Source organism: Castor canadensis, chromosome 6 (assembly GCF_047511655.1).
Source record: "Castor canadensis chromosome 6, mCasCan1.hap1v2, whole genome shotgun sequence".
Classification (NCBI taxonomy): Eukaryota; Metazoa; Chordata; class Mammalia; order Rodentia; family Castoridae; genus Castor; species Castor canadensis.
The window spans coordinates 177,417,649-177,445,375 of NC_133391.1; the positions used below are offsets into that span (position 1 = coordinate 177,417,649).

General features: G+C 42.3%; 1 protein-coding gene and 1 non-coding gene across 3 annotated transcripts; both read right to left on the bottom strand.

Moving 5' to 3' along the window:
* Nucleotides 1-1,500: 1,500 nt before the first annotated feature.
* Nucleotides 1,501-27,600, bottom strand: Sdha (succinate dehydrogenase complex flavoprotein subunit A). Of its 2 annotated transcripts, none has more exons than XM_020174786.2 (15): nucleotides 27,443-27,600; nucleotides 23,984-24,070; nucleotides 22,505-22,666; nucleotides 19,428-19,571; nucleotides 18,852-19,016; nucleotides 17,648-17,796; nucleotides 15,160-15,284; nucleotides 13,721-13,889; nucleotides 12,581-12,776; nucleotides 11,703-11,874; nucleotides 8,565-8,683; nucleotides 7,172-7,283; nucleotides 6,825-6,955; nucleotides 5,417-5,530; nucleotides 1,501-1,797 (listed from the first exon to the last, which is right to left on the bottom strand). In XM_020174786.2, exons 1-15 carry the CDS (start codon nucleotides 27,503-27,505, stop codon nucleotides 1,711-1,713), a joined length of 1,995 nt encoding a protein of 664 aa, XP_020030375.1. In that variant the 5' UTR covers nucleotides 27,506-27,600; the 3' UTR covers nucleotides 1,501-1,710. The 2 variants fall into 2 exon arrangements, with proteins under 2 accessions (XP_020030375.1, XP_020030374.1); XM_020174785.2 differs by having other exon boundaries at nucleotides 23,984-24,073; nucleotides 27,443-27,593.
* LOC141424429 (U6 spliceosomal RNA) lies at nucleotides 11,283-11,389 on the bottom strand. The gene has a single exon (XR_012449363.1). It is a non-coding gene; the product is annotated as a U6 spliceosomal RNA (small nuclear RNA).
* Nucleotides 27,601-27,727: the final 127 nt, after the last annotated feature.

The window sequence follows — 27,727 nt, forward strand, 5'->3', positions numbered from 1 at the left end:
CAGATAGGGTCTTATGTAGCCCAGGCTAAACTCTCAGTTCATCTGCCTCAGCTGGCCAAGTGCTGGGAATACACGTGTGTACCACCACACCCAGCTTTTATCAAGGTTTCCTCATTCCTTCTCACAGCTGTACACTACCCCTACCGCTCAGATGAATGTATCTTATCCTCTGGGTGATGGACATTTTGTTGTTTCCAATATTAAAAAACCACCATAATGTAAGTGTGCATAAAGTTGGTTCACTTGTGGTAAATTTCTAGAAGAATTGCTGGGTCAAAGGGCAAATGTGTAGGTAATCTTGTTACACGTTGCCAAATTCTCTTCCACAATGGCTGCAACTTTCTGCATTTCCACTAGCCACAGCTCTGCAGAAAATGTACCACAGCAAACTTCTGTGTGCTTATGGATCACACCGGAAATTTTATCTTAGTATATAAAGCTTTCTTATTTGATTTGCATTAAGTTTTGAGGTGTAATTAAAAGCTAATGAGCATATTTAGCACCCACAACTTTCCTCCTATTCCTCTCAGAATCTGCAGGGAGCCATTGATCTGCTTTTTGTTATCATACATTGTGTGCTTGTGTTCTCTAGACTTCCTAAGTGGAACTGCAGAGCACACACCTTTGGCTTCTCTTCTTCAGCATGATTTGAGATTCACCATCCTGTGGTATGTATCAACAGTTCATTCCTTTTTTTTTTTTTTTTTGGTAGTACTGGGGTTAAATTCAGGACCTAGTGCTTGCTAGGAGGTGTCCTACCATCCTTTCCTAGGTGTTATGAACTGGTTTTCTGTAGTTACTTTATGTAATTGACTCACTTTTAGTGGCTAATTTTCCACTAATCTTCTGCTTTTGTTTCTGGTCAAGAATCTAAAGAGACACTAGCTGTGTATTTACCACATCTAAACTTCCTACCCAATTGTCAAGTACTCACCCATATACCACATTCTCAAGTCCAGTCCAGTGTCTGGAACAAGGAATAAATAAGGAACTTAACTGTGAGGGGCGTTGGAGCTGCATCCCTTTACTATCCAATGCCCCACAGTGGCCATGACTCCAAATGCAAAATTAATTCAATGCTACTTTGCTTGCCTTATGAAAACTGTTTTTTACCAAAACACACTTCAAGGAACAAATTCGTGTTATTATTTTGTAGTGACAAATTCTGTAAAAAATGGATTCACTGTTTAAAAGTGAGTTGGACCTTTAAAAGGAATGAAAAAAATCCATTTACTCCACCAGTTTCATTCAGTGTTTGGTTATTTCAACATTTTAGGACACACGCTTACCTATTAAAGTATTTGCCAAGAACAAGGAAGAAATGTTAGTTTTTTTCATTTGCCATCAACAAAATTCTTTAAAAATAAACAACATTTTCTGGATTTTGATGGAACAGAGTAAGAAGATAATTACATTTGCTATTTCAGTTCAACAGATGTGCCTAATGTCAAACAGTACACAGTTTTAAATGGATTTGGAAATAAAATGTTGCTCATATGCTTTAAGAATTTTGCCTGGTTTTATTACTTCACAAGAATGAAGAAGGGACAATCATAGGGGTAGCCATCCCTCATGCTAAGTACTGGTCACTGGGCTATTAAGAGAACTTGTTGACAGGAATACAGAATTTTCCCAAGGCCGTATGACAGAACGCCTGTGTGAGCTATGATACATGATTACAGAAGCTGGTTCTGCAAACTGTGGGTCCCATCAATAGGAGCGAATGGCGGGGGGAACTGTGGCACAGTCTGTCTCATTCAAGGTCTTGTCTATGACAGGTCTGTACTCCAGAGTGACCTTGAAAAGAAGAGCAGTGAGTTAAGAACACAAGAATGTATAAAGGGCCATCTCTTACATACTTCTCCAAAATTTAACCAACAAAGTACATTTATAGATATGGGAACATAGCAACAAAGGAGTCACCAATTGGAAAACTTAACAAAGGTCAACTTAATGTCAAAGGAGCCATAAGCTGGCTATAAATTATGGAAAATCCACACAGTGGAATAGAACGATTAAAATACTGAACGAGATTCTTAATGCTTTACAAAAATGCTCACATGCTACACTGTACATACTGTCATATTAACTATGTACTTTCAGTTTTTCCTACTTGAAAGTATTTATATACATTAATATGTACGCATATACATAAAACTTAAGAGGAAACACTTCAAATGATAATGGGCTTCTCTGATTAATGAACTTATAAATGTTTCATTCTTTTTGTACTTTCCATATTTCTTGTGGTGCTGGGGTTTGAATTCAAGACCTACACCTTGAGCCACTCTGCCAACCTTTTTTTGTGAAGGGTTTTTTTGAGATAGGGCCTTGAGAACTATTTGCCCAGGGTTTGCTTTGAATCTTGGTCCTCCTGATTGCTACCTCCAAGTAGCTAGGATTACAGGAGTGAGCAACCAGTGCCTGGCTATTCCAACTTTTTATAATCAAAAAGAAAACTTCAAACACTATTAAAAATGGGCTTATGGTCAGAGTGGAAATTTGACTTCTATACATACTGGAAAATAGCCTTCATAATAAATTCTGAAAATGACTACTTGAATTCAAGACACCAGGCTTCTATACAAAAATGATAAGAGTTCACCTTTTCTGCAGACAAAGGTAAGTGATTCTAGTATTATCTCTTCACTTATTTCTAAATCTTAATGCCCAGAGAAATGCCAAATGGGGTTAATTATACGTTAGTGACCACAGCCTGTCATAACTTCAGCTGGGTCCTCCTCAGCTGCGCTGCGGGCCAGGATGCTAAGGCTGCAGTATAATCTTGGGGCTCCTTTGAAGCTGCTTCTGGGTGGTCCAGACAATGGCAAAGAGGGGAATGGTTTCTTCTGGCTCCCTGGGCACCAGGTGGGTTTCTGGTAGTGGCTGTATTCCTGCCCCTCCCCCATCACTATTATGGTTCGAATATGAATTGTTCCTCAGAGGCTCATGTTTTGAACACTTGGCCCCTAGTTGATGGTGCTACTTTGGGAGGAAATTTGTGGAGATTTTAGGAGGAAGTAGGTCTTGGGGTTCAGGATGGGGTTCCTTAGAAGGTTATGAGTCAGGATAGATTAGGGAAAGTAAGGTATGGGGAAACAAGAGCTAGGAACTAAGGATAAATGCTTTATTAATAAATAACTTGATTAGGAACACATATGCCTTTCTCTTTGGTCTTATACTCCCTTACTGAGTAGGAGCATATGTAGAAAAACACCTACATATGGTATATTTGACCTTGCTCAGGTGACTACTGGACTCTGAGAACCAGGCAAGCAAATTTTAAAGGAAAAACACTTGAGAGAAACATATGATTCCTTTGATTATACAAATGTTTACAAAAAAAAAATCAGACATTAATCTAGATTTAATAAAACTGTCCAAGACTTAATGTATCAGGGCCAGGTTGACAGTGTCAGAACATTTTAACAAGAATGACTGAGTGCTCAAAATAGGAGAGTACTTACTTATCCAACCCCCTGCCCACTTTAGCACATAAATTCTCGATGTTAGAAGGCCCCGTATGTCTCTTCAATATGCCAGCATTTTGCCTACGAAGTGGTGTCTTTCCTTTTGCTTCGCTTGCTGAATACACCTCTGTCAGTTTCTTACCTTGTCTCATGTCTAGTCTACTCCCTCAGCAGGATGTTGTCAGGGCTCCCACCAGACCACGGTGACAGCTATAAATGGTCCCCCGTGCCTGTTTCTCTGCTTCTTGTCTGTCATGAGGTAAACAGCTGTCCTCTGCCACATATTCCTGCCACCACAATATTCTGCCCAAGTACATGGGATCAAGCAACCATGGACTGAACCCTTTGAAACTGTGAGCAAAATAAGCCTTTCTTCCCCTAAGTTGTTTTTGTCAGGTATTTTGTCACAATAATGCAAAAGTAACAAATACAGAGAATTAATACCACAGAAGTGCAGTCATTGCTGTGACTAAACCTGACCATGTGCGTCTTAAGCCTTTGGAACTGGTTTATGGGAGGAATTTGGAAGTTTGGAGAAGTGGACTAGAGAAGCCCAAGACTGCTGAAATGGGCTCAGTATTTGTAATAGAGCTTAATGGGTTATTCCAGTGAGAGCTCAAAACACTGGAATATTAACAGAAATCTGTATGGTAAAGACTGGGTTCATAAAGGTGCAAGTGGAAATGAGGCCTCTATTGGAAATCGGAGAGAGGCCATTCATGTTACACTTTGGCAAAAATCTGTCTGTATTTGTTCATGTCCTCAGAGTTTGACTGAGGTTGAATTTTAAAGCAATAGACTAATTAATTTGGTGGAAGAAATTTCCAAGTAGCATAGCATCCAGGCCATGGCATGGTTATTGCTGGCTGCTTTTAGCTAGGTTTACAGAGAACCATGAGGAACACAAAACAAAAGGACTCTTCTAGGACAACAGGGTGGGCAACTCAGTAACTAGCCATACCCTACCCACAGTATAAAACTGTAAACTAATTTGAAAGACCTTCCCTTGAGAAGAGAGCTACTTGGAGAACTCTGCTTTCCCAGGGAAACCCAAGAAGTTTTTTTTTTTTTTTTTAATTTAGTCACTCAGGCATTCACAGGCTGCTGAAGCTGTGGTCCAAGGGCCCAGCTACTGCTGGAGCTGGTGGTAGAATTTGGTGTCATCCATATGATGCTGGCTTTGCAGGCATGTAGAATGAAAGAGTTATGGGGTCATGTAGGCTTCTAGCCAGATTTCAAAGGAAGGGCTGGGAGGTCAGGCAACGTGAAGTAGGGTCAAGATCCCTGCAGAGGCCCCTGAAAAGGTGATGTGTGAAGCTGTGAGGGTAAATATTTATTCTCTTCAGGCTCATGTCTTGAATGCTTAGTCCCCAGCCGGAAACTTTCAAAGATGAAGCCTTGTAGAAGGAAGTACTAGAAGTGAGCCTTCGAAGGTTATACCAGATACCCAATCCTCTTTTCTCTCTCTCTGCTTCCTATCTGCCCTGAGATGAACAGCTGTCCTCTGCTACACATTCCTGCTGCCGTGATGCTCTGCCCAAGTTCATGGAACCAAGCGACCATAGACTGAACTGTCTGAAGTCATGAAACAAAAAAGAATCTTTCCTCCATTAAGCTGTTTCTGTCTATTTTGTCACAGTGACACAAAAGTAACTAATACAGTCTCTACCTCCTCCGTGCCATAGGGCTCAGACTCTTGATCCCTGCCCTGTTCCCCTTTATCCTGCTTACACTATACCAACTGACCCTGAATTAAAGCTAACCTGAGCCACCAAAGGCTCTGGATTGTTGTCTCTAGCAAGAAGCCTGATTCAGCAATTTTTTTTTCAAAGGTACCTCAGATCTGTCAACAGTTGGTCTGGGCTGCTCCCCAGGTGGTCACCACCAAAAACTAGATTACAAAGCAGCTTACAGTGCATCTCTGGGCAGACATATGCCCCACCTACCTTCCCTGTCTTGATGTCCACACACGAGAGGGTGTGTTTCCTCCAGTGCTCTCCAAATGGCCTCTTCTGCTGCCCCTGGATGGGCTTGGAGTAATCGTACTCATCAACTCGCACCTGAAGTAAGAAATCAGAAACACAGCAAACATTAAAGTATCAGCCCAAGGAGGCAGGCACGCTCAGTTTAGGACCCACCAAAGATCAGTGGGTTTTTAGAGCCAGCAGTGTGAGTACAAATTATTTATTTCTGTGTTTTCTTCTACAACATCATGGATGCAGCATTTGTGCACCTAATAGTTCATCAAATACTTTCTCTTTTTGCTCTGCATTCTGAGAAATTTCCTAATTTTTTTTCTTTCAGCCTTTTTTGTTTAAAATGTTTCAATTTTTAGCAATGATTTTAAAATTTTCACAAACTTTTTATTTATTTTTTTTGGTACTGGGGTTTGAACTCAAGGGCATATACCTTGAGCCACTTCACCAGTCCTTTTTTGTGATGGGTTTTTTTGAGATAGGGTCTCACAAATTATCTACCTGGGCTGGCTTCAAACTTCAATCTTCCTGATCTCTGCCTCCTTCGTAGCTAGGATTACAGGTGTGAGCCCCTGGAGCCTGGCTCAAATTTTCACAAACTCTTAAAAGAGAAGCTGAATGCTGATTAGGAAAATCTTGAGTGTGGTAATGGGTAAGATGAATGAAAGCCTCTTCAAATAAAAACCAAAGACATTGCTGTTTCTGCTTACAGGGGAGGATGTAAAGAGGGGAGCCCCCTTACTTGGGCCAATGGGGCTACAGCACAGCCCAAGCACTACATATGTAAATACAGGATGAGCTTGTCCAGAGCAAGCAGATTCTACCTCGTATCCAAAGCCATGTTCATCTCAGCCCCAAACACCCAACCCTGGAGAAGCTCCCAGCCCTAGGCATATAACAGCAATACGTTTGTCTATGTCTTCATCTATCTGATTAGTGCAGGATAAGTCAATACAACTATTGATTGATATATAAATTAAAACTTCTCCTGCTTAGCCAACTTTTCCATTCACCCATTGTCAGCTCACACTGTCCTGACCTCTGCCCTTCCCCGTGTCTTTTGTCATCACATGCTCATTCCCACGTGTTCTCTGCAAAGACATTAGTCACCTGAAAAACACATGACTAGGGCTAGATCTAGGATCTCTTCTCCACGCCTCAGGACTGGTCTGAGCTAATGACTCACTGACACTTTGACCCAAAGCCAAGAAAAAGGTCAAATGACTCTAAAAATGGCGAGAACAAAGATGAAAGGAGAAAAACAAAAGGCATTTTCCTTGATTTACTTTTGAGGAATATGGAGTGAAAGCACAAGGTAGGGGTGAGCAGCAGCAGGTGGGAGAACACCAGGTACATGCAGTCTATCTCAAAGGCATACCTTATGATCTTCCCTGGCATGAGCACCCCGTGACTCCTTCCGCGCTTCTGCACCATAGATTGTCTGCAGCGCGCACAACAGTAAGTTCTGTAGCTCCAGGGTCTCCACCAGGTCTGTGTTCCAGACCATTCCTGGGGATACACAAGAACCCATGAGAGGCAGGCAGGATCCAGTGATGGGGTGCTGTGGGCTGCGGTGGGCTCTAGCACACTGGGCTATTGGTCTGACTACAAAGCCATAGGCAAGGGCTGTGTGGACAGCAGGTATGGAGCAAGGTCACAGATACACAGGACAGACACCACACCACCAACAGAAGGCAGCATACCCAGATTGTGCTGTTGGCTCACCCCTGTCAAATGTCTTCAGGTGCTTCAGGTCTCCATAGAGCTGGCTGATTTTCTCACAGCCTTCTTGCAGCAAGCTTCCAGTACGGAACACTGCAGCATGATTCTGCATCGACTGTAATAAGGTTATCATCTGTAAATTTTTAGTCCATGGAAGCAGCCTGCAAAGACTCTCAAATCTTTAGACTTTTATTTTTGCATTTCATTTCACTTTGTACAAAAGATTTATGTAAATTAGATAGGTAAAGTAGGAAATTCACACTATGAAAACTTTTTTTTTGGAGACAGTGCCCTGAACTCAACTCCAGACCTTCCTGTCTCAGCCTCCTGAGTGCTAGGGTTACAGGCATGTACCTCCACGCCCAGCTACAATTGAAGTTTTGACTAAAGCTTTAAAAAATGTTTCTTTTCATTATGTACTGATCTCATTACAAATCAATCACATACATCATTTAAAGAGGAGCATTTTATATCCCTGGCAAGTTTCTGAAACATAACCAGGATCGATGAGTCCACAGTGGTGAGTGCAGAGGTGGGAGGTCATAAGGTTGAGGGAGAGAGGCCTAGGAACCTTTGTTGACCTGCCTGACTCAGCTTGGCCTTGCTGTTTAAGGACATTCTGGTCCTCTGACTATTCCGTTAAGTTCCTCAGATGTCAAGTGCCTTTTACAGTACATTGTTTATGCTAATCAGAAATGTGCTATGAAACAAAGCTGAAGTTCATTCTGGTATACTGAGAAGTAGGGTTCCCCTTTGGCTTCCTGTCTAATGTACAGGCACCATATGTTGGATGGTCTTTCTTCTTACTTGTCACTCTCCTTGCTGTAGCATGGCATGGACACAGGTCTATTTCTGATGTACACCTTCACTTAATGGTTTTTCAGAAGAACAAATGAAAAAAATTTTAATAATTTGGTAAACACTGGTAAAACATTCTTTCATATCCTTCAGCGGTCAAAGGTCATTTTCTATGCCCTCTGCCCCTTCCTGATTTGTTTAGGCCCATCAATGGGCCCAATATGAAGACATCTCCAGAGCTGCTGGAAGCTAGCTAGGTAAGGTGATAAAATTAAGTTTCTGGGTGATGAGAAGTAGGCATGTGTGTATGCTGGCTTCCAGGAGCACTGGAGCTCATTTTCTCTTGCTCTGTTACTTCCTTTCTGCCTGTTACACACATGACAGCTAAGGTTGGTCTGCAGATGGATACCAGGCTCAAGCACAGAGTGCCACAGCAGGCTCAGTGTCCCATGCCATGCAGTCACTGTTTTTGCCCTGGACTGCACACCTGCAGTGTTCTACAGTGAGAGAAATGCACTAAGACAGCAAGGAATAAGTCCTTCTGGTGTTGACCCCCAATCACCCATGCAGGGCAGCTGTGGCTGGTGTCTGCTCCTACCTTCTGCATGCTGAGGCGCAGTTCTGATGTTCTGATGCTTCCATCAGCAAATCTCAATTTGTCAAGATTCATGACAGATTCTTCTCCAGCATTTGGCTTAATTGGAGGAACTTTATCTCCTTTATTAAAAAAAAAAAAAAGCTGGAATTTAACTTCTCAAAAACATTTAGGAAAACCAAATGGATTCTGAATGACACTCAAATTGTACCACAGCTATTCCAGTAATCTGGAAGATACACAAGTAACCTGAGTGAAAAATGTCTTCGCCCCGAATCTGAGGACCCAGCTATTGACCTGCAGACAATTTTAAAGATCATATACAGAGTTAAAATTTCTGGGTGCCCAATAAGTAACCCTTGAATAAATAAAGTTTGAAATTAAAGAAGCAATTTGTATAAATAGATTTGGTGCTATTACTCTAATAAGGAAATAAGACAGCCTCCTGAAAGTTGTTCTTCACCCAAGGGGTCAACTGAACTATCTTCATGCAGGGACAGGTGGCTGCCCTGCATACTTTGTAGTCACCTGCTGGTCCTAATTCCTGTGTCCTCTGACCTAGACTTCAACTTTCAAAGTAGGGATTCAGCTCAGTAGTAGAGCACTTGCCTAGTACACTCAAAGCACTGGGTTCAATCCCACCACTGCCAAGCCCCTTACCCCCTAAACAAACAAACAAACAAACAACAACAAAAAACCCCCCCAAAACCAACAAAACTCAACTTTCTAAACAGATGTTTTGAGGATTTTAAAAAGTATTTTTAGCTGGTATATTTTTCAAAAAGCATTTTCTCATGTGAAATACAAAACACAAATAGCTGCTTCCATTACCTTCTTTCCAACGGATGAGGGCACTGGCTCATGTGTGTCCTGCTGATACTTCAAGGCATTCTGTTAGTTCTCCCCTACCCCCCTACTTTTTTTAAAAGACAGGGTCTTGCTATGTATCCCAAGCTGGCCTTGAACTAACAATCCTTCTGACTTCAGCCTCCCGAGTGCTGAGAATTCAGGTGTGTACCACTATGCCTGGCTCCTTGTTTTTAATATTTTTTTTAAAAAAAGACTGTTCAGTAAAATTGGCTTTTGTTTTGGTTCTATAAATTTCAACATTCATATGGATTTGTGTAACCGTTACCATAATCAAGATACATAATAGGACTTAAACTTCTTTTTTCCTTTTGGTAGGACTGGGGTTTGAACTCAGGGCTTCAAGCTTTCAAAGCAGGTGCTCTACCACTTGAGCCACACCTCCAGTCCATTTTTGCTCTGGTTATTTTGGAGATGGGAAGGTCCCATGAACTATTAGCTGAGCTAACCTTGAATGGTAATCCGATCTCAGCCTCAGAAGTAGCTAGGATTATGGGCACAAGACACCAACCCCTGGCTGGACTTAAACTTTTTAAATATTAGAAAATTAATATTTTGAGGGACATAATGGTACATTTTTTCAATTAAAAAATTAAAGCAGGGCTAGCAGAGCAGCTCAAGTAGTAGAGTGCCTGTTTAGCAAGGATGAGGCCTTGCTGAGTTCAATCCCCAGTGCTACAAAAATAAATAAATTGGAATTCAAGTATTAATTAAGATACAATGAACTTTACTGCTTTTACAGAAGGACTTCTCGAGTTAAGCACTACTGACAATGGGACACAGCCTGGCCAATGTGGTCCATCATCTTCCCCCAGGTTGCCTTTTTCAGAAGCATACATATGCTGCCTTCCATTTGTTCCTTTTCGAAATGAGTTTTAAAAGTCTTAAAATGTATTCATAGATCACACAGTTGTAGATATAGAAGGTATTATTATAAAACCTTTTCTCATTTTCAAAGGGGAAATTCTCCCCTTTTCTCTAAGAGAAGTGGTACTAGTCCTCACTACTAAGTTCAGTGTTACCAACTGAGGCAAGCACCCGCCCTGGGTCAGAGAAGATGGTCTGAACCCTGCTTGTGCAGTCAGTCAGCAGAGACTAAGGACCAGGTACCATCTACACATGAAGGCTTACACTAGGACCTGATCCAGGGAAATGTCAAGATGCACCCACCCTCTGATGATCTATGGTTTTTTTTTGGTTCGTTTGTAGGACTGGAGTTTGAACTCAAGGCCTCATGCTTTCACCCACCTCCTTATAAACACTTAACCAGTGGGTCAAGGCTGTGTTGGTTTCCATGACATCACTACAACCCACCCAGAAAGCAGATGCTTTGTGAAAACTACAGAACTGACACTCCATAGTCAACACCTGCAAAGAGTAATGGGCAGAATGGGTGGGGGCCCATCATCCTCATCACAAGATGTCTTCTTAACATTGGTATTCTAAGCAAGCAACTCCAAGAAAGCTACCAGGGAGATTCCTGGATGGCTGGATTGCTGTAACCTCCTGCTCTGTGTACATAACTAGACCCACACTCTAGCACGTGGGCATGGCATGTTTTCTTCTATGCATTATTTTAAGCAACCATAAGAAAACATCAACTGAAATCCTTTCTATCACCGAGGAGGGGAGGCTGTGACCCAGCCCTCTGTTCTGTTTGCCTACATCATCTCTTCATTAATAAAGATGTAGTTCAGCAGTTGAGCACTAGTTTAGAATGTACTAGGCCTCAAGTTTGATCCCTAGCACTGCCAGAAAACAAAACACAACAGCTTATATTTTGTTTTAAGAACCGGTTAATACTTTTCTGTAAGTACCAAGAAATTATATATTCACTTGTACCTACTATTTATTTTAAATATAGAACACTATGAATTTGCATGTCATACTCGTTCAGGGGCCATGCTAATCTTCTCTGCATCATTCCAATTATAGGATATGTGCTGCCAAAGGAAGTGCACAAATAAGCAATTTGTAATGCATAATGAACTTCCATCAAAATAACTGTCTATTAGTGACTTTTAAAAACAGAACATAATGATTGCAAATATAAAAATTTAACCAAAAAAATCTTTACCTTAAGTAACAAGACCCCCACCCTGCCCAAGTCCAGTCTCTGTATCACCTCCATATGATTTCTGGATTTGTTTCCTCACTTCTAGGGGAAAAAAAGGATTTCCTCTACAATCACTATGGCAAATTTTCAGCCACAAATCAAGACTCTGCAGTCTCCTGTTACCTAAAAAAGCATGGCAGCTTGCTGAGAACACATACCAGGTCTGCAAGACTCCGTGATGCTCAGAGCACAGGCCCGGCCAAAGACTACTAGGTCCAAGAGGGAGTTTGCCCCCAGCCGGTTGGCACCATGTACTGAAGCACATGCAGCCTCGCCACAGGCATATAGGCCAGGCACGATCTGATCCTGGCCGTTCACATGCTTCAGCACCTGGAGAAAGATTTCAGATGAGACGTTAAAAGGGGTCTGTTGTCTCCCCAGGTCTCCTCCCCCAAAACTGGCTGTCTATGCTTGAGGTAGAGGGGGAGGAAGTAAAGACTTTGCTCTGTCTCAGAGGAAGCCTTCTAAATACATCCCCAGTCTCCCTCTGTCCCTGAACACTCACTGTTACAAGTAGATCAGAGGATTCCCCATCAACTCCTATGACATCACCTCTAGGTCTGAGGTTAAAGCCCAACTTGTCATCTGACTTGACCGAAGTGTGGCCCTGGCTTAGACTAATAAGGAACATGACAGGTACAGGAACACCAATGGAAGGAGGAGTTATTTTAGATTTTTCCATTCACTGTTCCTCCATAAAGGGGGAGTAGCAATTCCTAACCCTTTCCCTAGCCAGGAAACCAAAGCAAAAGGACTGGTTATTAAGCTTTTTATGAACTGCATACCACCGCAGATACCAATTATGATGATCACCAATTTATAAAGTCATCATAAATTAACTTGAGATTGCATAGGAAAATAATTATAAAATGAAGAAACTGCTTGACATATCTGAGGGAATTGATACACTATTGGTTATTACCAAGAAAGTCTTAATATAACCAATTTCCCTCTCCTGCCAGGAACAACTACTTAATGCCTGTCTTTGCTTCTAAGATCTAAGGGGACAGTTGTGAGGTGGGCCCAGTGCCATCACCTGCCCTTTGTAGTTGGTGGGAATCCCACCCATGTTGTAATGCACAGTGGGGAGGACAGGGATCGGCTCCTTGGTGACATCCACGCCAGCGAAGATCATGGCTGTCTCTGAAATGCCAGGCAGGCGTGTGGCCAGCTGCTCAGGGGGCAGGTGATGCAACTGCAGGTAGACATGATCTTTCTCAGGGCCACAGCCTCTGCAAGTGGAGGATTGTAATATGAGGCAAAGAACTGTGATGCAAACTCAAATCAAAGCCATGTGAGCATCAATGTTTTTAGATACTGAGGAAAATTTCCCCTTCTTTTATGGTCACTCTTCATCAAGTATATTTTAAGCACCTACAGTGCTCCAAAGACAACTGTGCTGGGCCACAGTCAAGAAATCCCTGCCCTCATCTGCCTCACACTGCATTAGAAATTTCCTTATGCTAAGCACCCCTCAAAACCACCGGACTCATTTTTATTTCAATACCCTGGGAATGAATGCAGGGCCTGCATTTGCTAGGCAAGCAGTCTACTATTTGAGCCTCATCCCAGCCCTTTATTTTTTTTATTTTGTCTTTGAGATAAGGTTTCTCTAACTTTGCCCAGGTTGACAAAGACTGGCAAAAACACCTGCCTCCACTTTCTGAGTAGCTGGGATTAGGTGTGTGCCACCATACTCAGCTTTCTTGTTTTTTTTTTTTTAACAGTGTTAACCCTACCAAGGGCTGCACAAAAGAGGTTTAATAAGTGTCCTTCATTAATAGGATCAGCACTGGGAGCCTAAAATTGTTTCATTGAGGGCAAGTAATACACAGGCCCTGAAAGTTACCAACACACTTGTAAGTAGTAAATGATATAAGACAAACTCCTAGAAAACATGTGTAGATTTCAGGCAGCGTGTCTCCCCCCATACTGAGTACCTATCACACACATCCTCTTCACATCCACACCCATGTAAAAAAGATCCTTAAAATGTTGGTCTTTACTTTAGCCCTGTGTGCCTTCCCCCAAGGACAAGGGTTGGGGGTGTGCTGGAACTCAGAAGCAACAGCAGCCCCAATGTTAAAATGTACATATGACCAACAGAAAGCCAAGAAAAGAGAATCTGGGGGTGCCTGCCTGCACGTGCTCACATCTCTAGAGGTGAATCACAGACCTTCCTTCACGGATCTCTACAGTCATGGACCGAGACACGACATCTCTGGAGGCCAGGTCCTTTGCAACAGGGGCATATCTCTCCATGAACCTTTCACCCTGACTGTTAATGAGAATACCTCCCTCTCCGCGGCATCCTTCTGTGATGAGACAGCCAGCACCATATATGCCTGCAAAAAGCCAGGTCATTAAACAACTATAAGCAAATGATTGCTAGGTACATATTTCAAACGCCTAATTCTTTTTTAAGATTTTTTTTGCAGGGGGAAAGGAAAATGTATGCAAAGTGCATTATACTCAGAACAGAATATAGCAAAGAAGTTGAGGAATACCAGAAAGTATAACAAATGGCACTCACAAAGTGGAAAGTGCAAAACAAGTCTAGGAAGAACATCATCACCCAACAAGAAGGTCCATAGTCTGGTTAAATCTCATGTATGCTAAATGTCTTGACTTTCAATTTCTGAACATATTTTCATATTTTGTACTATAAAATCATGGTATCTACTTTAGTCAGGAATAACCAGCTTGGAACCAACAAGGACAACTACTATATTGTACTTGCTGCATACACATTCACTCAAGTTCTACAATGGCTCTAGGTACTGTCATCTCATGCTCAGAGACAAGCAAGTTAAAGCTTAGAAACTTGTTAAAGTCACACAGCTTGGCGACAGCAGAGTCCAAATTCAAATCCAGGCACTATGGTGCAGTCTGCCTTGTTAACCATGACTGTGACTCTCAATGTAATGAATAAACAATGCCAAGTACTGAATTTTACCAGAAGAGGCAAGTAAGTAAATAAATAAGTACATGTGATCTGAAAGCTACAATTTTCTTGAGTACATCAAAAAATCACATTCTTTAAAAGAATGTAAATAGAACAAAAAAAATGCAAATTATTTCATTTAACCAGGCTTTTGTTTTCTAGTTCCCGTGATATTCTTTAGGGTGGTTTTTTTCCTCATACATTGTGAAGAAGCCTAAGAAATGCAGCTCTAAGCACAGCACCTAATAGAATCCAGAGGCTCAGTGACGTTTTAGTGGATAACAACAGTTATTAAAAAACCAAGAAATACCTTTCATTTTCATTCTCACTCTCTCTGTCATAAAGCCCCACATTTGTATCCTTAACTGAAGGCCAGGAAGAGCTCAAATCTACCACATTAGCTCCTTCCCAAACTAACTTAACCTTAGCATCAGGTGGAGTCCCATCTGTCATAGCTGTGTCTTAATTTTACATCCTCCCACCATGAGGGCCTGATGTTCCCCCATGAAAACAAAACCTGCTCTGAGGAACTCAGGAAAATTTAGAGGACTCAAGGAAGGAGAAGTTGATAATTAGAAGTGTTAGTACCAGAAACCAGAGAACACTGACTAGATACAGCATGCACGCAAAACCCAAAGGAGCCCAGCACGAGACAAGGTACCCCATCCTACCTGTGGGGTGGAACTGAACAAATTCTAAGTCCTGACAAGGCAAGCCAGCCCTGGTAATCATGGCTGTGCCATCCCCTGTGCTGGTATGGGCAGATGTGCAGCTGAAGTAGGTTCGCCCATAACCTCTGGAGACAAGAGAACATCGTGAGTATGCAGCAGCTACGCAAGGACCTCCTGTCTTACAGGACCACAAAACAGACAGCACAGCCCTGGGGGTATCATCTTTCAGGCTCCATCTGCATGTACACCCACTCCATGTGCACACACACACACCACATCTGACACTGCCTGTTGATGATGCTTCCCTGGGATGTGGGGGCCTAGGGGATACAGAACAGTTGTTTATTTGTATCTTAGTACTCTGTGCTATTTGGAGGATTTCCCTAAGTATATATAATTTTTATAATGAAAAATTTTTAAATGTTTATAGATTTGTTTCCTTACTCTCTCCCCCAGATTACTGAGGTATGATTGATAAATAAAAATTACACATATGTAAGGTGTCCAATGTCCCACATGACCAGATGTGTGTACACTGGAAATTGATCACAATCAAATTAGCACATTCATAACCTCACATAATTATCCCATTTTTTTGTATGTATGTGTGTCACGGATGCTTAAGACCTATACTCTTGGCAAATGTCTAGTGTTACTATTACTAGCAGTGTAACTATTACTAACAGTGTTACTGTTACTAGCAGTTATTATTAACAGTGTAACTATTACTAACAGAATGTTACCAGCATGCTGATTAATTAGATCTCATCTTATGACTCAAAGTTGTACCTCTGACCAACCCCTTCCCCCAGCCCCTGGCAACCCCCATTTTACTATTATCGTGTTTCTGAGCTTGAATTTATTTAGATTCCACTCAGAAGTGAGACCACGCAATATTTATTTTTCTGTGCCTGGCTATTTCCTTTAGGACAGTGACCTTTAGGTATATCCACACTGTCACAAACGAGAGGACTTTCTTCTTTCTAATGGCAGAATAATATTCCTGGTTTTCCACATTTTCTTTATGTACATGTAGGTTGACCCCTGTTATGGTTTGAATGTCTCCCACAGGCTCATGTTGAATGCTTGGTCCCCAGCCTGTGGTGCTATTTTAGAAGAATCTGGAAAATTTGGGTAGGGCCTAACTGGGTCCTCCCTTTTACTCTCCAATTCCTGTCTACCATGAGGTTAAGAAGCTCCTCTGCCACGTGTTCCTGCCACCATGATGTTCTGCCCAAGCACATGACGCCAAGTAACCCTGGACTGAACATTTTGAAACTGTGAGCCAAAATAAATTTTTGTTCCTTTCAGTTGTTTCTGTCAGGTGTTTGATCACAGCTATGCAAAGTCTGACTAATACAATCCTATATCGTGGCTATTGTGAATAGTATTTCAATAAAATGGGTGTGAAGACATCTCCACCATGTGCTGGCTTTACTTCTTTGGGATATGTGCCCAGTGGTAGGACTGCTGGAACTGCCCCCCAGACTGATTTACACTAGCATCAACAGTCTACATACTCATCAAACTTGCTATCTCTTGTATTTTGACATTAACCATTCTTGGAGGAATGAGGTAACATTGTCTAGTATTTTTGGGGGCGGTTTTTGGTGGTACTGGGGTTTGAACTCAGGACCTTACACTTGCTTGTCAGGTGCGCTACCACTTGAACAATTCTGCCAGCACTTTCTTGTGGTGGGTATTTTCAAGATAGGATCTCACAAACTATTTGCCCAGGCTGGCTTTGAACCACGATCATCTGATCTCAGCCTCCCAAGTAGCTAGGATTACAGGCATGAGCCACTGGCGCCTAGCTTCCCTTGTAGTTTTGATGTAAGTTCCCTCAACGGTTAAGTGATGTTGAGCACCTATTCGTAAACCTGTGGCCTGTGTGTTTTCTTTGGAAAAAAGTCTATTCAGGTTCTATGCCCATGTTTTAATTGGGTTGTCTGGGTTTTTTGCAACTTGTATGAATTCGTTATATATTTTAAATATTAACTCTTCCTAATTTGTAGACTGCTTTTTCCTTTTGCTGTTTTTGCTGTATAGAAAGTTAATTTTTAAAATAGTAAAAGTGATAGCATATAAAGTGAAACTTAATTATTTTTATCATGTGAACAGATAACAATTTTCTATTCCAGGAATCAGTGTGCCAGTAACTATGACAGCAATAAAGGTTATATCCAGAAAACACCATGTGACTCTCCAGCCCTGTTTCCTCACCTGAGAGCAGGTGGGTTAAGCTGTATGATTTTCAAGGTTGCTTGCTGTGCCCAGGTGACTGCCTTGGCTGTGACTGAGGTGCAGTGTATTCCCGTCACCTCTTTAAGCTGAGGCACCAAGGTTGGAAATGGCTACCTCCTTCACAGAGTTATGTCAAGGCCTATGTCCAAACCATTTTTCTGTAATGCCCACATTTTTATTAAAGAGTGTCTGAAACTCAACTTTTCTATAATGAAATGAGATACAATAAAAGTTAGCTTCCTACCCGGTAGCAATAACAGTGTTCTTTGCTCTTATACGATGTATGGACCCATCCTCTATGCACAATGCAATGACACCATGGCACTCCCCATTTTCCATTAGGAGATCCAAGGCAAAATACTCCACAAAATAGCTGGTGTCATATCGCAGAGACTACAAGAAAAAGACTCCACATTTTAAACTGCATTTAGGATAAGTGTTAAACCAACAAATCATTAAAATGTGAATGGCTAAACCATGTAAAGGGACTTGATCCAGTTCTGTTAACAAATGAACAGGTTAACTATAAAGAGATTACTGGAATTTGAAATAGTGACAGGCCATCAGTGCCTTTGTGCAAGAGGACATAAAGGCATTCTGTATTTGGCAGTATACAAAAAACATACAAACAACACAAACCCACAACAACATACCCAGTGGAGAGAATGCAGCAGGTCAGACCAGAGATGCTACGCACATGTGGCTATTTCATTAGTCAAGATAAAACAAAACATCAGTCTCCTCAGTCATACCAGCACATCTGCAATGGCTAAGTGGGGCTGGCAGCTGACCGACTGGGCAGTACAGATAAGCCCATTTCCATACCTAAGAGCAGTCAGCACTGGATAATGTCACCTGGGCTGGATCTAACAGTCCCTGTGGTGAATCACGTGGCTCTCAGGAGCCTGGATCAGCTCCTGAGACAACTCCATGACAGGCAGGTCCTGTCACACACCTGTCAACGTACTCAGCCACAGGGAAGCCACTAATGTCCTAACACTTGGAAATTAATCACTTATCTTCACCTATGCGAAGACAACACAATGTAAAGTAAGTGGGCCTCAATTATCCAAGTGACTGCTATCCCTCAAGTCTTACTCCAGTTTTAAAGTTAAATTTTAAAACAAATTAACCAGTTTAAGAATTCAGAGATGGTAAAAGAGCCCTAAATATTTGCTCTGTTCCAAGACTTGACATGTATGACAGGCCACAAGTTCAAGCTGGTATGCAAATAGATATGACAAATAACATATTGCCTTAAAGAAGGCTTTTCGCAATATCTGTTCAATACTTTCACATTAACTACTACACGTCTTGCAGAGTTATTCTCTATTGCTATGTAGGCCACCCAAGAACTGACTCCCTCTTGACCTAAGCCATTCCCACCATCACCACAAGCCTAACTGACCAACCGCGTCCCATTTCTTACAACCCCATGGCAATCTCACCCTTCCATACAAGGTGTGCAAGAGCGAGTGGCCTGTCCGATCAGCCACACAGCAGCACCGGTGGGCCTGCCCACCTTTCCCAAACTTGAGGCTCTGTCCACCAAATGCACGCTGATAAATCTTCCCATCTTCAGTCCTGCTAAATGGCATGCCATAATTTTCTAGCTATGAAACACAAAAACAAACAAGCAAAAACCTATTACCTTAAAGGAGTGAAGACACTGATGGCTGATTTTCACCAAACAACTTTAGCACAGATCTGACACACCATGCTAACATATTTCATAAAAACATTTGACGATTTAGGAAAGTTTGCTTGTTAAATGAACTAAATAGTTATAGGAAAATATTGACCTTGTTAGCTCCGTTCATTGTCATTCTTTTAGCTGATCACATCTGTCTCAATCTTTTTCCTTTTTTGGAGGTGCTAGGGATGGACTCCAGGGCCTTACGCATGCTAGGCTAGTGCTCTACCACTGAGTCACATCCCCAGCCCTCTTCCTTATTTTTCCAGGATTCCTTTTGTTTTAGAAGCAGATCATGCTCACAAGAACCCAAGGGCTTCCAATTCATTACCTCAATCACAGAGGCAGGGGCCTGCTCTGTCATGTAGTGGATGGCGTCCTGGTCCCCCAGCCAATCAGAGCCCTTCACGGTGTCGTAGAAATGCCACCTCCAGTTGTCCTCTTCCATGTTCCCCAGAGCAGCATTGATCCCTCCCTGGAAACACCATGCACTGTTTACACAATTTAACTGAAATCCCCACTACACTTCCTGATCCTTGTCGTCCCCCAGGACTTAACTTAGAGAAAGTCAACTCCTTGTGTGATGACTTTCCTTGAGAGTTGAGGGGCGGCAAGGCAGGTCAAAGCTAGGTCAACTCCCTCTTCTCCTAACTTGTTGGGTGATTTAATCTGTCTCTGTGATGGAGTTGAAGCTGATATCCAAGGCCCACCAGGAAGACTGGAAAGAGGGTGCATATAAACTGGCCTATTTTTTTTTTTTGGATTGGAGTTTGAACTCAGGGCCTACACCTTAAGCCACTCTGTCAGCCCTTTTTTGTGATGGGTATTTTCAACAACGGGTCTTACAAACTATTTGCCCAGGCTGGCTTAGAACTTGATCTCTGCCTTCTGAGTAGCTAGGATTATAGGTGTGAGCCATGGCACCCAGCTTAAACTTGCCTGTTAACAAGTTGGAACATAAAGGCACTAAACAAATTAGGGAATTTTGTGACAAAATGTCTCTAGTGGCACTTGTGGGCATGTGTTAAAGACTAGAAGTACTTCCCACCGCATACTAACCCCCAAATTCAGAGTTAAACACCCCTGCATCCCACTTCCTTTGGCTGTTTGTAGACATCACTCTATCTTGCCCCTCAGAGTCATGAAATATGCAGGTTCAGAGACAAGTTACTCTCACACTCTTCTGCAACTTAAATTTCAATTCCTCCTGTTTATATAATCTCTTTTTCAAAAGGCATGCTGGTATGATTTATGTCCCCCAAGGGTTTGTGTGTTGGAGGTGTGGTCCCTAGTGTGATGATACTAAAAGGTGATGGGACCTTTAGGAGGATGTTACATCTCTGGGGGCACACCTTTGGGATTGTTAGTTCTTGGGAGAGTGCTTTTGTAAAAGACCAAGAATGGCCCTTGCTATCAGGCTTCCTTCTTGGCTATATGACCTCTCCCTCACACATGCTGTCATCACGATGCCATCTGCCACATTGTAATATGGCCAATGGAGCCCTTGCCAGAGGTCAAATACACGGGTTGCCCAATCTTGGACTTTCAGCATCCTGAACTACGAGCTAAATAAACCTCTTTTCTTTACACAGTACGTCACCTTGGGCATTTTGTTACAGCAATGGAAAATACACACATCTTATAACTTCCTTCTCCTTTTCCCAACTGTTGCCCCCACTTAACAGTTAGGATGAGTTACTAGCATAGACCTAAGAAATTTATGGCAATAAAAGTTGCCCAGATACTTTCTATCCCTCTTTCTCCAACCCCTCCATTTGCAAAGCCTCCTGATAACAAATGTTAAGTTCCACAGTAGTAGAACACAGAAAGGTAGCCTGAAATAACAGAAAAATGTAGCATAGCACATGCATAACTGATCCTGGCCATCACTTCACTGTTCCTACTATTGAAAACCTGGGCTGCAGATACTGGTTTCCTGAGAGCTGCCAGTTCTCTTTGAAATTCCCCTCTAGCTAATTCTTAAGAACTAGTACTCAATCAAGCTCTACCTTTTCCCTTCGTTACTACTGTAATACCTTAACAATGTGGCAAGAATTATCTGTTCATATCTACTTTTCCTACAAAGTAGACTTCCTACAAAGGTGTATTTATTCTTTGGCTTACAAACAGCTGTAAGACAAGCCACCTGTGCAGTTAAGTGCCTGAAGCACTGTTCTCAGTGACAGTAGGGATCAGAGTGGCTTTCTGAGCTCCTGAAAGCCCCCACACTCCCTACTGTTTTTATGAAGAAAGACACACCCACATACTAGGAAAGATGGTGGAACATGACTTTGCTACCTGTATATAGCTTGGTGCTAGTGAGCCTAGAATAAAAAAACAAAATTATAAAACCACCTTGCTTTTTTTCCTCACCCTACTTATCTTCTCTAAGTTGAAAGCATTCAAATCCACTGGTTTTTATCCTGCACACCAATGCCATCATCAAAGTTCATTGCCACCCAAACTTAACCAGTTGCCACTGTGGACCTGGACTATTCCCCAAAGGCCCATCTGTTGAAGGTTTGGTCTCCAGTTCATGGTGCTATTGCGAGGTGGTGGAACCTTCACGAAGTGGGGCCTAGTGGTAAGGAAGTCAGGTCATTGGGGGTATGGCCTCGAGAATATTGGCATTCCAGTCCTCTCTTCCTTTTTTCTGCTTCCTCATTGCCATGAGGCGAGTAGCCTCCTCTACCAAATGCTCTTACCATGATGTACTGTGCTGCCACAGGCCCAAAGCAACATATCAAGTGAACATGAACTAAAATATCTGAACCACAAGCCAAAATAAACCTTACATTTTGGGTGGGGGGGTTGGGCACTGGGGTTAGAGTCTCATCTCATGCTTGTTAGGCAGGTGCTCTTAACACTTGAGTCACTCTGCTAGTTCTTCTTTTGTGATTTTTTTTTTTTTTTTGCATACTGGGGTTTGAACTCAGGGCCAACACCTTGAGCCACTCCACCAGCCCTTTTTTGTGATGGGTATTTTCAAGATAGGGTCTCATGAACTATTTGCCCAGAGCTGGCTTCAACTGCAATCCTCCTGATCTCTGCCTCCTGAGTAGTTAGGACTACAGGCCTGAGTCGCTGGTGCCTGGCCAAACCTTACCTCCTTTTAAGTTGATTATCATACTTATTTTGTGAATTACAAAAAGCTGACTAATATAAGCCTAGCCTGTGCAGGCACATTTTGTGCAGGCACATTATGATTTGGAGGAAACCAAATCATAATGGGTAAATTTGTATAACATGAGACAGAAGACCCAAGTGTGAGAGTGACAATGAGGGTCCAGCCCCATCAAGGTTCCTGGTAAAGAGACTCCAGGCAGTGACTCCAAAGTGAGAGTAAGTGAGTTTCATTGGGCAGGATCTGTAGGCATCAAGAGCATCAATGAAGGGTCTTTCTCTTACCTGTGCTGCAACAGTGTGTGACCGGGTAGGAAAAAGCTTTGTAAGGCATGCGGTATTAAACCCTGCCTCAGAAAGGCCAAATGCTGCTCGCAAGCCTGCCCCTCCAGCACCTACCACCACTGCATCAAATTCATGATCCACTACTGGATACTGCGTAGAAATCTGGAAAAGGAAATTCAGTTTTTAATCATGCATTCAGTCTTAAGACTACAGTTATAGCAGATTAGCCTGAAGAAAATGAAGAGATATCCGGCAGCTGCTATACACAGAGGACCCCCTATTCACCCAGGCTGAGCACACACATTTGGTGTCAAGGTATGGGGGGCGACAAGGAACCAACAACTAGGTATGAGCCATAAAGGATCTGTCCCATAGATAAGGAAACCCACCATTAGCTGAGATGCTGCACACTTAAGAGGCACACCCTCAAAACATCCACTTTTGAGAATGCTTAAAACTATGAAGACCCAAATCTGTCAATTCTGTTACCAAAGCAAGGAAGTGTAGAGGCTGAAGAAACCAACAACACAGCTGCTGTAAATATGGATTCTTTCCCAGTGTTGTTGTCACTTATATTCTGTCTCTATCCTTATCCGTTTTACACAGCCTAACCTTATAATGTAGTGTAGACAATGCTTCTCCACTGTGAGCTGCGATTCTTGTAAAAATGGCATAATGGTGCTTCCATTTAGATAAGCACCTTCCAGGTTCCAGTTCACCTAGGTGCAGACCACACAACTCTATTTTAAGCCCATGCTTGAGGGGGTCTGAGAAGGTGTCAAGCATTATTCAGGACTACTGTCAGCTTCTGACATAAGAACTTGCACGCAAACTTCATTTTTCAACAGGGCAAATAGGCACACTAAATACAAAAGAACCCATACCCCATATACGATCTTATTTTGAGTAGGAATTCCACCACAATCTTCACAATCTTGTTCAATCCATCACAATCTTGTTCAATATTGTCAAATATTGTTCACTTGTACCTTATTATTTTGTTGCTTTACTTGATTTATACTTAAATCTATAGATACTTTAACAGCTAAAAGCAAAAGCAAAAAAAAGGTTAGTATCTGTTTATGTTTGTACCACAATTAAGGTTTTTTTTGTGTGTGTGTGGTATTGGGGATTGATATCATGGCCTTGTGTTCTACCACTTGAGTCACGTAAGCAGTCCGTGCTTTTTAGTTTGTTTTTCAGATAGGGTTTCATACTAACTTTGCCCATGCTGGCCTAGAATCCTGATCCTCCTGTCCTTGCCTCTTGAGTAGCTGGGATTACAGATATGTGCCACCACACCTGCCTCACAATTAAGTATTATTACACTAAAAATAATTTTAGCATGCAATGGAGGCCCAAGAGAATTTTTTCTTTAATTAAGTTCAATACTCAAATATATTAAAACGAACTGGTATAGACTATCACCCTTCTAAGTCAAGAAAGGTGTTTAAAATGGAGCAAAAAGCAATGACTTACTGCATTTGAAACTTTAGCAGATGCCCTTTTACTCCCACCAACAGTGAAGTGAAAGCCACGGCTTCGTGTTTGGAATGTTGCAGGCCACTGCTGAGAGACAGATGGTGTTAGGGTCTTGAAGAAACAGAAGTTAAGGTGAATGAATCAAAATTTTCCTTCTAAATTGTTAACCTTTTTTTGTACCCAGTTGCTCTCATTCTTCTAGAAAGTTCACCTAGGACCCTCTACTTAACCCTGAAGGGAGACCCAAGAATAAGGATTCAGGTCTCAGGTCCCCACCCCCAAACCCCTAACTTGGTACTCCTGGAAAACCTCTTCTGGATAAAGCTTGTTTCACTGCCTCTGACATTGCTCTGAACTGTCTTAATCTGCATTACTCAATGGAGAACAGGAAAAACACCCCTACTGTGTCACTGTATGTGTTAAGTTTAATAATAAAGCATTTTTTGCTGGAAAAAAAAGTTGCCCTTTCCATACTGTAGCCCTCAATGTCCTTTAGGCCTTGTGGTCAGTGGAAAAGGCACTCAGCAGTGTATCAGATCTCTATCATGGAATAGACTGCTTTTCACAATTGGAAAACGCTGTTAGCATTAAACCGTTATTTCTCCCTTTACTCTACACAAAAGGACCCCAGTTTCACCTACTAGGCTCTAGCCACACCCTCACTTATGAGTCACCCCTTATCCCTCTCAAGCTGTTCCCTCTGCCTGGCTGCCCAGGCCATTCCCTGGTGAACTTCAACTCACCAAAGTCCCATCCTATAAACATTTCCTCAAAAAACTAGTAGTGAAATCACTACCCAATCTGAAAGACAACATTCTCCACATACTAAGACTGGTCAGCTGTTATGGGATATGTTCTCCATTCTGCTGACTTTATTTTAGAATACCAAGATAAAAGGAAGAGATTTGGAAGTATCATGAAAAACAGTTTCAAGAAAAAAGTACACTTAGCAATCAAAGGATAGGAAAGGACAGATGTTTTCAAGTATTCTGTAATTTAGAAGACTTGTGGGGCTGGAAAAAAAATTCTGTGAGACAAAAGACCTCCCTGTAAGCTCAAGAAACCCAGACCATCAAACAAGAAACTAAGTCATAAGTATAACCTACACAATTACAAAACCAGCCAACAAAGACCTAAAAATGGTTTATCCTAGAAGGGCAGCAGAAAGAGAAGTAGGAAAAAGGAAAATGAACTACACCCTTCTCTATCATGCAGGAAGCTGATGTCTAAAATTGAAAAGCAAACTTAAGAGAAACGGAGGTAAACACCAGGGGGACATGAGACAATCAGAACTGTTTCCACTGATGAAACATTTATTTATAAGCCTTTCTGTATTTACTCATTTTTTTTAGAACTATGTGCAATTATTTTCATCAACTTTTTAATGTTTATTAATTTTTAAATAGGGATGCTTAAAATACAGTTCACATGGAGCACAAGCTTCCCAAGTGCACAGCCAAAATTTCAGAGGTTACCTTAAATGGTCCTCATTAGCCCCATAGAGAAAATGAAGGTTGGGGGACTCTGGCCCTAAATCCTATACCTTCCCACTATCCAAAGATCTATGGAAAAAATCTGAGTGATTGCAAACCAAGATTAAAATCCTGGTTATACATAAAAACCAAGTCACAATTTCTCAAATGAACTAGGAAAAACATCACGTAGAATGCAGAACTGAATGTCACTGGTGTTATAGTAATCACAAGAAGCAAGATATTATTCCTGTAGTAGCCTAATTAGTGTGAATTTTAGATACACCATTAAGACATATTCAGGACAATCCATTCAAAGAAAAAGAACTGACTTATTCTAGAACAGCATTTTATATATTTGCCCTAGAGGACTTGAAAACTTCATGGAAGTGAGCTATTAACAACTACTTAGGTCCTTGGTTTTGTTCTTCCTATGAATTAAACTGCTTTACAACAGTTTGCAAATTCTGTTAGTGCACTGGAACCATGAAAAGACAAAAAGAGAAGTATGGCAAGCTGATAACCTGAAAGCAAGTGGCAATACAGAATAACTTGAAACCACCACAAAATTGACCAAAATGAGATAAAGAAAAATTCTCTATGGACTTATCTACTTTGCAAAGAGATTTCTTAATTGGCCATCATATATTTCTCTTTTTTCTGCTAATCTGATATTCTTGTTCCTTTGTAAACTCCAATTCTTTGAGGAAAAGAGCCAATCTTAAATAACAATAATAGGGGCAGAGCTATCCTCGTACAGATACAAAGACTTCCCAAAAACTCAAAAACCTATTTAGGGAGGCCTCACTTGGGACACAATTTTGCTATCACTATCTTGTCATCTGTTTACAAATACCTAACCAATGACACTGCAAAGATCCAAAAAGACAAAACAGGTAAAATGCTGGCAGCTAATGTCTGATTCAATTGAAGTTTGAAAAAGATGGCTTCTAATCAAGCTCCTATGAAAGGCAAGGTTATGGACTCTGACCTGTTACCTGCTCAGAACTTTATTCTCACTTGCAGATAGATTACTCAGGTCTAGATAAAAGACATCAACGTTTGTCATTTAGTCTACAGAAGAACTCTGGGCACCAGCCTCGGGTGAGTACATACTATCTGCTCCAATCACAGCTTACCAACGTGTGATTTATTTCCCTTAAATGCCCCACTGACCATGAATCTACTTCCTGCAGTGTTGTGAGAGCCCAAGGTATATGTGTGTGGTGGGAAAGGGTTCTGCTCAGTAAGCACCAATCATAGCAAGGATTAAAGCTTTTAAAATGCCTTCTGGGGTTGGAGGGATGGCTGTTAACTAGTTCTTCTCACATTTAATTGGACATAAATTTTAACAGCTCTATTTCAAAAAAGAGAAAACTGCAGTAATATTTACGAGCATAACACAAGTTAATATTGTTAAATGTCCTGGCTCCTATCGGAACTTTTACTTTGTAATTAAATTACTAAGTAGGAGGGTAGGCCAGTTCATTTAAAAGATCTAAATAACCAAACCTTCCGAATTTGGTTTGCTTAGATAAAACGCTAGGACACTGACGCTGAATTTGTCACCGTAAACGGTAGCATACAGAACCTAAAATAAAAGCTCCTAACTTTTAAAGTCTAGGTGTCCAAACGCAGATTTGCCAGCAGCTCCCACCGACTACCCTGGAGAAGGAGACCGTTGACTCGCCCTTCACCTGCCCGCCCGCTACCCATTGACCTCCGCAGAGTCCCGGAGGCCAGGCCCGCGGCCCCTCCCACCCGGTGACCTTGGGTGGTGCCGCTCCAGGCCTAGGCGGGCCGCCGGGAGACCGGCTAGCGCGGGCTCGTGACCTTCACCAGAGAGCGGCCGGCTCCCGACCAGAAGCTTCCTAGTCCCGCCCGACAGGGGCGGCGATCATGGGACTCGGCATGCGCTCCACTATGCTCTACCCGGGACCGTCCCGCCTCTCCCCGGCCCCACCATTTCGCGGCGCCAACTCACCCCAACCACCAACGACAAGCGCCGGGTGCGGAGCAGCCGCGACACAGCCCCAACCCCCGCCATGTCTGCACCGTCCCACCAGTCCCTGCGCCTGACTACGCCTGCGCACCACGCAGCGCCTGGGGTTGAGTTGGGGGATGCCGCGCCTGCGCACCACGCCGTGCCCGGTAGAGGATGGGATGCCGCGCCTGCGCACCACGCCGTGCCCGGGTAGAGGGTGGGATGCCGCGCCTGCGCACCACGCAGGGTCCGACGGTAGGCAGGGAGGGAGGGAGGGAGGGAGGG